The sequence below is a fragment of the Megalopta genalis genome, chromosome 2 (assembly GCF_051020955.1).
Source record: "Megalopta genalis isolate 19385.01 chromosome 2, iyMegGena1_principal, whole genome shotgun sequence".
Lineage (NCBI taxonomy): Eukaryota > Metazoa > Arthropoda > Insecta > Hymenoptera > Halictidae > Megalopta > Megalopta genalis.
The window spans coordinates 33,352,389-33,363,805 of record NC_135014.1 but is presented as its reverse complement, the minus strand read 5'-3'; the positions used below and the strand labels follow the sequence as shown (position 1 = coordinate 33,363,805).

The window sequence follows — 11,417 nt, the reverse complement described above, 5'->3', positions numbered from 1 at the left end:
TTTACGCTTCGATAAGTTTGTCAGAAAAACCGCCAGCTCGTATTTCCTGCAGCTTATACGCGGCGTTACCAATCGAAAACCACGTCTAAAGACGTTCCTACAGAAACTTCCTGGGACAGGACTCCATTTTCTCCTCGATAGACTTTAACGCCGGAATCACTCCTCTAAGATCTCCATTTCCGTTACGACAGGGAAGATTAACGATAATTGAACTTGTATACGAGTTCGTTCCATACGGACTTAACTGGCACACGATCGTCCAGCATACCTTCTAATACGTGGAAGAAGAATTTCTACAGAATTTCATGCGGCCTCTACGAATCACCCAGGCGTTGCGTCAAAGCGTAGGAGCCGGGGATTCAAATAGACATTTAAGTATAAACGTGTCCCCCTAAAATGTCATTTTTATCGCGAGAAAATCTCGGAAACGGTCTTTTGTGCGGGTCCCCCACCGGGCCGGCCGAAGAAAAACAGGAAGGAAGGTAGAGTGGAAGCCAGAAGAGGTGGGTAGGAGGAAATGAGAGAGGAGGGTGGAGAGGGTCCACGACCGGATCTTATAATTACGCTAATTAGGCAGTAACGCGTAAAAAGTGCGGCGCGAGTATTTATCGCGAGGTACCGTCGAAGGTACGAAGGTCGGCAAAGGAGGACGACGTCGCGCGCGACAGGATACGACAAGAAAGGCTATAATACAGTTTTGCCGCCTAGCAGCGGAGGCAGGCGTAGCGTCGGCGAGCGGGCAAGAGAGGCGAAAGCAAACGACGCGCGATGGCGGGAATAAAAGGCGATATCGTCGTCGATTTCACTGGGTGCTTTCGTCACGATCGGACGTCTAATTACAATCAAAATCAAGGACACCGACCGGGTACGCGCGACCGTGACTCCCGGCGAAGTATGTACTCTCCCCGATAACGCTTATCCGGGGGCATCGGAGCCCGTATCGGCATAGATAATCGCCGGAATGGGCACGCTGAATTCGCTACTATCTGGCATCTCCGGACGGCCTCTCATCCGATACTCAAACATCTGTCGCGTTCGATTCATAATCGTCAAGATTACGCGTCCCTCTCGACACAATGTCTATTTGGCCCGTAAAGCTGGCCGGACAGGGTCCGTACGAACAACTGTACATTTGGGAATAGAAGAGGGCTTGGGGTAACAAGAGGTTGTTGATTGCTGTCCGGAATAGAGAGACAGACCGTAACTGTACGGTGCCGAGACAAAATTCTGAAAAGGCCGGGCATTTTGGGTCGAAACGACCGTGCATGGGCGTCGGGACGCTACGGTCTGTCCCCGTGAAATTAGCTTATCCGTCCGGACTTGTCGGCTCGTAGCCGTGGGTGAGGCCCCGAGCGCGGGCAAGGGTTCGCCGTCGAGGAGAAATTATCGTTATCGGTGTTTTCCGTTCCATTTTTCCGCGACGGCCGATCCGCCGACGAGGCGACCGTCGGACATGGGGCCGAGGCGTGCGTGTGGTTGCTAGCCGTCAAGAGAGATTTTTCTCTCATCAGGCCGGGGAACAGGCCGGGTCTGCTGAGAGCGTTTATGGGTACCTTTGCTGGACGGATTCGTCGGAAGGAGAAGCCCTGCGACGCTTGGCGGCGCGGCGCGGAGCGAGCCGAGGCGGGCTGGAGCGCGGGCTGAAGCGGGACAGGGGAGGGTGTAAGAGAGAGCCTCGACTGGATTACGGGGCCGGCTGGGTCGTGGCGCGGGTGTGGTGGGGAGGGCGGAGGGGTAGAGGAAGCGGTCGGCGCGTTTGATCTCGGCCGCGGGCGCCGACAAAGCGTTCATCCACTCTCCTACAACGGCGTGCTGTCTGGCGTGCGGGAGCGCGACAATGCGACTAACCAAAGCACGCGAGAGAGACAATGGATAAAGCGAGCCAGCCGGGCTAAGGTAGCGTGATACGGAGTAAGAAGGAAGAGAAGCGGAAAGAGCTTGAGCAACAACGTCGGACGGACGAATGGTGCTCTGCTCGCCGCGCCGCGCCGCACCGCGCGGCCCGATTGGGGGAAAGGGAGAAAAACAGAGAGACCGAGGAACGCATGGGACGATGCTATGGAGAGAACGAGCAACCGTGCAGCCCCGTGGATTCGACGAGGACCGAGCGTAGAAGAAGAGGGACCGTGAACCACCGGCAGGGACGTACGGTGAAAGAGGAACGGGCATGAAGAGTTGGCGGGACAGAGACCGAGGCGAAACAAAAGCGAGACGAATAGAGAGGGAACGAGAAAGAGCCGCGGCGATGGCAGGGGGTTGGAAGGATAGGGGAAGGGGGGAGAAAAAGATCCGAAGATCCGTTCCACGATCCGGTGTTCTGTCGCGCTCGCTTTAGCATGGCACAGCCACTCCCTGCCGGCCACACCAGCTTTGCTATTAATAAATAATGCTCCGTGATCCGCATTACAACTAAAGCGACTCGTTCTACTCTCCCGGGTTTATTCTTGATCCCGAAATCTGGATACTCACGGATCTCTACCGGCTCTCTTCTTCCGTATCGCACTTGGGTATCTTTCAGCGACGCTGAATGAATGCGCCCGAGTTTATTGGTCCCCGTCTCCAGTACCGCACGCTGTTCCGGGGAACGTGCCGAACCGTCCTTCGAACTCATAGAGACGTTTCAGGGCTTCTAATTCAGAGCATTTCAACCGACGACCCGCTCCGGCCGACGGACGCGGTTCACGGAAACCACGATGGCGTCTACGCGGCAGTTCGTTACAACACCGTCGTTTGTCGTAGGTTTTAAAGCCCTCCTCCTATAGCTACTTTATCCACCTAAAATGTTATAGTTTCGTTTAAACACGGAGAAATTTGCTGGAACATCTTGTATTTCAATGTACGTTGAATGCCAACGTTTAAGTATACATACGTCAATAAAGATAATATTATCCTTAATCGTTATGCGACGATGAATTCTGTCGTTTATATTAGTACATAATGCCGTCACACCTTGGTGTCGAAGAAGTTTTCTTTTTTTTTTAGCGGAACCGAGTTCTCTGGATTGCGCAGCAGGTTCGCGCGAATAAAAACCGACCGGTGTCACCAAACTCACAATATCTTTTATTATTTGTAAAACGTTGATTCTCAATTCATCATGAACTTAAATCACAGGGGACATACAGATTGCACCAACCATCATTAACTCGTGTGGTTAATCGAAGAAAATTATGGTATAACGTATACATAAAGGAAAAAGTACACAGTACGACAGATAAAAGGTTCTTTGTAAGTTCGCATTAACCGTATAATTAGTTATCCGAGGCTGTTTTGTAATTAAAACGCTCCTAATGGTAGAATCGCGTATAAATTGTATAGAATAACTTCTAGAAAAATGAATCTCAAAAGGAATCGGGGTCGCCTACTTGAAACACGTTTTCGATACGAAGAATTTTTTGATGTTTTCTATTGTAATCTCGTTCCTTGGGATCGATTTCGCAAATTTTTGAGTTTGAAGTAGGCCGCGCGCGCTCGGTTTCAATTGATTCCCGATTCGATCTTTGTCGTTGATCAAATACGAAACTTGAATCGAATTTTCTCGATCGAAACATCGATGAAACTATAACTTCAAATGTAGATTATGTTCCTAGCTATGCGCATAAAAACTGATTATTACGTATTATCCAGCACCGATTGAAAGTTTCTCGATCGTTAACGTTTTTGAATTAATTAGCTTTTGCGGATTTGGCTAGGGTATGCTATACATCTGTAAACATGTCACGATATACTGAACATTTAGCAATGAAAAAAATAATAAAAAACTAGAAATCTGACGATAACATCGTTTAAAATGAACGAATTTGTTTCTTTTTTTAAAACACATTAAAAACGTCATCAAAAATCTGAAAATCGATTCAATGGTCACATTGTAAACGACAGCACAAATTGAATAAATATTGCTGATTCTTTTTTTATGATGAATAGATATACCAAATTCACACGATCTCGAAGGAAAAGTGACCGCTTTCTCGGAACGTATTTCAAGTATAGCCCGATATTTTCGCATGTGGGCTGTACATTTTATCTATGTAAATATTCATCCTTATAAGAATCATACTTAGAGATAATCGCTCAATCTTTTTTTTATTTAATCATTATTTAAACGTCTATTCAAATGCGACACGCGTAATACGGTTTGTGTGCTTATTACATAATTCGAATGCAATCGTGACATTCAGATTAATTAGGGACATACGCTGTAAATTCATTGAAGCAGTGCTGGAAGTCAAGCGAGAGCCAATAATTGATTTCATGCGTCGTAAGACAGATCTTGTCAGAGGAATACTGCTTAAAAAGTTTTCAAACAATTGGCACAGTAAACTAACGATGGTTCTTTTTAGATTTGCTCGAATCATACGAAACGGAAGACACTTGATATCACTATGAGAAACATCCTTCTCGGTGGAAACAAGAACGCTGTTATGAAGTTAAGTACGCTGCAGAAAGTATTATTACCCAGAATTTTGACCAAAGTGCATAAAATATTGTTGAACAACGTCTCGGCATGTTTGGAAATTCATTGAGCGAATTTTTCAGAAATACACGAGAAAGATATTTCAGATGGTTACACGAAGTGCCTTATTATGTATTTACTTAAAATATAAGCAGAAATTCATATTGCGATTAGAAATTAGAATTGTACAATATTGTGGAAAATAAGTCGTATCACGAGGTAGTTGAGATCTCATTGAACGCAATACATACTTTAAACCAGTGTGTCCCAAATTCGGACATAAAGTTTTTATACTTTCATGAGAAACTATTTGTACTTTGAATTTCAAATACACTTGCATGCAGCAAACACATCTTTGGCTTCCCTTTCAAGCTGTTCGTTTTCGAAAATTCAGTCGGGATCGATCGAAATGAAAAATGAACATTTTGTACACCGACGACGACCAACTGCGATAAGAAAATTTGGGATTGACTGGCTTAAATGAAACATTTGTCGCGTACAAAAGAAATTAACATGGTTTTCAATTTTATTCGTGTATAAACGACAGATGATTTTCGTAGTGAATGATCTACACAATATATACATTCAAATTTTAATCCATGGAATTTAAACATAGATTTCATCGGATTCTCAACAAATATCAGCCCGCACGCAAATGCATCGTTGCTTTACGATTCAGTTTCCTTCATACTAGGTATTTCGTCTTAGACATAGAAGTGGCTCACGAGAAGAATATCGAGAGCTGTATTTATACGCGTCGTGAAATTGATCGCCTCTCGAAAACAATAAAGTGCAGATTGACTTTGAAATTCATTTATATGTTACATGTCTTCCATTGACGCTGAACGATAACATTATCATCATTACTTTGCACCGTCCTCCGAATTACTTTGATATCATACAACTGATTCTTGGAAAGAAAATTGTTTGTTTTGCTTTCGAAAGCAAAAATCATTTGATATAACAATATAAGCAAATTTCTCGGTCTTCGTCGTTAGAATTTTTCCTTTTACTAAATTTATACATTACGTTTGCGTTATACTTTAAATTTATACATTATGTATGTGTATATTTAAATACAATATGCAATGGACCAATGACAGGATTGGTATCTTATTCATCTCCCATCTCATGAATTAAATCCATTTGTTAACCATTTAATATAATAATTATCCTATTTCCAATAGAAGTCAATATGCCTATCATTTAAACGGCGTCCTTCTGTTATTATGTTGTGTAAGCTTATGAAGTATATGTACATCGGTACATGGGTTCGGTGATTGTTAAAAACAAAAGTCGAAGTTTTGCAATCGTTCCATTGCAACACACAATAATAAAGTGAGACACTCTACCCAAATGAATAAGATACATTAGCCTTCAAGATTCCAAACGCTCGTAAATTTTTGTATTCATTTTCACAATTTCGATTACCTAATCTTTATTATGTACATACGTAGATAAAATCATGTAAGTGAGAAACCTACTTTCCCGTTTTATGTTTGTGCATGTTCAACGGCCGATGCATAAAGGTAAGTGCACACATCTCCGGAGACAGAATTTCTTTCGATTATAAAAAGCATTATAACTTAAATTGGTACGAACTGTCTTCGGTTTCGTTAGAAAAAAACCAAAGGCGTTTTATATTTTTATCTTATCTTTTACGTAATATAACTTGTAAGGTATTTTACTGTATCGCCGTAACGTAGAAAAGAAAAAAAGAAATACATGTCTCGATACCTTCGTTCAATGTACAATACGCAATAAAATGACATTACAATAAATCCCCTTTTCTTAATTGCTGATACAAATTGTTATACCCAATATTTCGACACAATAGAAACTAGAAACTACGCAAAACTATAAGAAATTTAGATTTGGTGAAATGTAAATCATAATCATCTATCTCTCGGTAAATATACACTTTGTCCATAATCTTTGAAAAATAAAATAATACATAGATAAAGCATGTTTATACATTTTTCATCCAGACTTATCAGAGTAAATAAGTGCTGCTATTTTATCTTCTTTAAAGGAATATAATAATATATTTAAGTGGCTAAATTATAGTCTGACACCACCGCAATTAATCAACACGATTCTCTTGATTTCCTTTCCTATAACAACTGATCATGCTAACGATTCACTGGTTAAAAGTAATTCGAAAATAAGCTATAATGAAACATCATATTTTCTTTTTATTTTAGCCATAAGATTTTTCATTTCTTGAATCCAAAGATTCAATAGACAAGGATTTACAGTTGAGGGCACTTTTTTTCTCTGCCTGTCTTTAATAATAGGCGCTGGACCATTCTGTATGCTATTTTTTAAACAGCAAGGATTCAGCGTAATGTACAGATATTGTACTTCTCTAAATCTACCGATCCATAACTTGGAGATCGATAATTCACGGATTGTTCTTACTCTCTGGTACTCTAGCCACTTTTCTGTTTTAATCTTTTCATAGAGTACGCGCAAGCCCCAGACATATATATTTGTACATAGCTATCATATCCAATGGAAAGTGTACATTTAAACTCAACTGAATCACGTACAGTTCATTCACAACATCAAAAATAGACTATTGCAAGAGTGCATTAGCATGTGACACCCTGTAGATAGTTATTACTCAACCAAGGTACCGTTCTCATCATACATTCCGTGACTTTCTTCTCCTGTAAGGGAATCTGAAACGTAGACGATATGTACAAATTTTGTATGATATCACAATATCACTCTTATAAGTCTCTGAGTCTTATTCTTTTTTCTTCTTTCTTCAATTAAATGCGATTTGCCGCACAGTTATATAAATTGTTGATCCCACATTGTTGGACTATAATATAATGCAGCACCTGATAGATATAAGAATCTTGAGATCATTATATATTACATTACAAATTGATCGCAATTTTTAAAGAGTGTACTACGTGTACATATTGCCTACGGTACAGACTCTGTTCTACGTGTAACACAGGAAAAACGTGTGAATTACGTTAATCTTATGTTCGACCACGTGGCTTTTTTCGAGAAGCTGTCTCTTCGCTTGAAGGAATACCTGTGGTAGCAGCCATGCGTTTCGGACGTCCTGCCGCTTTATTACTCTGTTGTGTGTTTTGTGCAGTCGCTGAAAATCAAATAACGATACACAATTAAATTATACAATCAGCTATAATCACATTAAATTAAATTAAATAAACATGATTATTACCACGTTGTTTTGTCCTGGACATCGCACTCGTATTGTTGTTACTTGGTTGTTTTGTGATCTTCTTGTTTTCACTCTTCTTCACATCAGCATTGTTTTTGGCTCCATCCGCAGACGGGACTGCGTTAGCAGTACTTGTGGTTACACTAGTATTAGCGGGAGTAGCAGCAGTAGAAGTGGCAGCAGCCTCATTTTCAGACTTTGTGTTTCTGTTTAGTGCCCTTTCTGCTCTACTCGAACCCTTCGCTACGGACTTAGCAATAGCCAACGCTTTGTTAACAGTCCGCTTCTTGGAACGACTTGGTTTTGGAGATTTTTTCCCTGATTCGTCTTCAGGTGCTTCGTTCTCAGAAGAGCTTTCACTTCGTTTCGATTTTTTACGCAAGCTTTGCTTCTGTTTATGTAAGTTGTGACTTTTTCTTCTCTTCAATTGTGACTCATCCTTGTAGAGTGAAAGGTCAACTGCGGATAAGATATTAGAATTTCAATTTCGCGATAAACAACAATTGAGTTACTACTACTTTATTTCACGTTCGCAATAATAAAGTACATCAACACATTGTTGACCGGCAATTTTACAATGTCTGGGCATAAGAACACGAGTTAACTTCTAATTGGTCATCAATGTGTTAAGAACCGATAGCAGCTTTTTTCCTCGTAAGAAAAAATATATACTAACGTCCATCCGGATGTTCTTCTGTTACCCGTGGTTTTTCGGATACACCAGCCTCGACGTCGATTGCTCTTTTCAAAATATTCTCTGTACGCAATAATTCTATCTTGGTTAGTTGATATTTATTCTTATCAACTTTGTTCAAGTTTAAATTTGTTAATATACAATCAAAGTCTGAAATAAAAAGAAGGCTCAATACATATATACATGTTATGTTGTCTAGTAAAAAATAAGAATTAATAGTATAATAACAATGAAATAAGATATACGTTCTGTACAAAATTACCTATAAAATCATAAAAGTCAGGTGAATATATTTCTCCATTATTTTTGTCTTGAGAAAGCCAACGTATACGAATTCGCCTGCTTGACTTATATATATTTTGCATTGCTTGACATACATAAAAGCTCCCTTCCGCATTTCTCACAGCCAAAAATTCATTTCTAATAACACATATTAGTAAAAATTAATAAATATAGAATGCTTAAAAAAAACATTAATAATTCTTTTATATTCAGATGAATAATTAATAGAATTCACAATTTTATAAACATTTTTCATTACACTGTATTTTACATACACTTATACAAAAGGATTAATTATACATTTTTTTCAAGTACAGAAATTTCACTCACTTGTAGAATACTATAAGTTTATCATCAGGAGCCTTTGATGGTGGTGGCTTATTCAAATTCTTGACAATTAATGCAATTTCTGGTAACGGACTCTGATAAGGCTGTGTTTGGATTCGATTTCGTTTTGGCTTACTTGCTCCATCTGAAGTTGCCTGTAATCCTTTCAAATCTTTCAATTCTCTAGATTTTCTTTTATTGGCTTTTGGTGAACCAGTAACTTTTGTCTCAACCTTTGATGGATTACTTGATTGCATTGTTGCAGAATTATCTGCTGTGACTTTCAGATTTTGAGCTGTGACTTTTGTCTTCTGATTATCAGGTTTGGCTGGTGCATCATCTGGTTTATGCACAGATATATCCTTTTTCAAAGGTGCACTGACCGGCATTGCATCAGATTCTTTTGAACCATTATTTACGGGAGCTTTCTTTTCTTCAACTTTGTTTTGTAGTGGCGGACATAATGCTAAAGCAACATATACACAATATATATATATATATATATATCTGATATATTAAATCATTAAAATATTGCAATATTCTTTAATCATAACTACTGTTTCATGTTTGCTTATAAGATTGATAAATGCAAATTGTTGAACACAAATAACAAATATGTACCAATTATCTAAATACAAAATTAATAAAACATATAAACTAATTGCCAAGTTTTACTAACCAGGAAACTCTAGACTCATAGAGGTCATCTCCTGCTCTGTTTGAATCTCTCTCTGTGAGTCCTGTGTAGGATTGTCTGGACTTAGATTATTATTCCTGTTAGACTCGCTTTGCTTGATAGCAGCAGATATGGTCTGCTCGGTATCAGTTTTAATAATTTCTACTCCATTCGGAATCAATTTGTCCAAGTCCGATTCTTTTTCAGAATTACCGCTTACATATGGCGGTGTCTGGTACACTGAGGGTCTGTGATCTTGCACTAGACTCAAAGGTTGACTGGGTGGTTGCAACGTGACATAGCTCAACCCAGTTCCTGGTAAAGGCTTCATGGCTCCTGGCTCTGAGCCTGGTACAACCTTTTGTGCCATCGCATTCATTGGAAGAATGGAGTGAGTGGTAGAAGCTGGTGAGGTACCTACCCCTGGTATCGTTGATTTTAAGGCCGATGCACTCATTTTGTTCTGACTAAATACGTCTCTCTAAATGCTTATAAAAAATCATTAACCATTAAACGGAACTCTATTACACACAAATACAATGTATAAGAAACCGATGTAAATACATGCAAACAGCTCTTGTGTAACAGTTAAAACAAATATTAGGTTATATCTATAGAGTGTTGCACTACCAACATTCGTTAATACACAACATATTAAAAGAAATTAATAAATTATTGAAGCTATCTTGGTGATCGGAGAAATACATCTTAAAGTTTGGTCATTCAAATCTATGAGACAACAAACAACTAAAGTCAAATAAATTAACGAAAGAGCTTGAAGGAGACGTGGGAAACTAAAATGTGGGAAGAAAACATTGCATTAGTACGAAAAAACGAGGGAGAATCCAAGGAAAAGTTGGGGCACAGAGGGTGGCTGCGGAGGGAGGGGGTAATTAGAGGAGTAAACATAAACACGAAGGAAACTCTCAATGATTTTAAATTTTGGGAATATGCAGAGAATTCGTAGAATACATTCAACGATAAACAGCTATGTATAATTACCTCGACGTTATCAGGTCCTGAATATGGATATATATTCCCTTACTAAACCTCCACGGATTGTTGACCACTGCGCGTTAACACACGGTTAACTCATTTTCCCACACACTTCCTTGACGCGTGAACGCTTTTTCTCAGCTAACATTTCATTCGGCGTACACTCAGCATAGTCAGCTTACCAAAGATACTCACTTAACTTACCGAATTCTACAAAACAAAACGATAAAGGCTTGCGCGCTATAGAAAGCCGTGATTTTACCCGCACGAAAAAAACAGGAATGCCAGACGTTAGATGGCGTCGGTTCTTGGACGCCATGTGTGGCGCAAACTTGATTTTATATGCATTCTGATTGGTTCCAAAGCAATCGCTCGAATTCTCTTTTGTGATAAATTTTATTAAAATATAAAAATCACATGAGAATATTTGTATATTCGGTCGTTTTCCTTTTCTCAGGTTAATATTTATTTGCTGTTTTTTTTCTTTCATAAAAATTATGTTAGCTTATCGAAATTCTTCGTCAGAGATATTGAAAGTTACAAAATACACATTGTCTTTTTATATTCAGTCATTATAATGCGAACAAAATTTATTTCAAATGTAATCTTGTGTTAATGAATATTTTAATATATATAGATAAGTAATTATGATTTAAACAAGTGACGTCATTATTATAATTTTTTCTACTAATTTTATATTATCTATAATTATTTTGCATTATTTTTCATTTATTTCTAATTCAGTAAGAAGTAGGTTAAATGTTTCCGTGCTCTTAATAAATGCTAA

The 11,417-nt window shown here is 39.1% G+C and overlaps 1 protein-coding gene across 1 annotated transcript; it reads right to left on the bottom strand.

Moving 5' to 3' along the window:
• Nucleotides 1-3,039: 3,039 nt before the first annotated feature.
• On the bottom strand, nt 3,040-10,931 carry LOC117225406 (uncharacterized). Its single transcript, XM_033478944.2, has 7 exons — nt 10,637-10,931; nt 9,638-10,122; nt 8,962-9,424; nt 8,612-8,769; nt 8,332-8,499; nt 7,656-8,114; nt 3,040-7,571 (listed from the first exon to the last, which is right to left on the bottom strand). Exons 2-7 carry the CDS (start codon nt 10,089-10,091, stop codon nt 7,447-7,449), a joined length of 1,827 nt encoding a protein of 608 aa, XP_033334835.2. The 5' UTR covers nt 10,092-10,122; nt 10,637-10,931; the 3' UTR covers nt 3,040-7,446.
• Between the last annotated feature and the right edge of the window lie 486 nt (nt 10,932-11,417).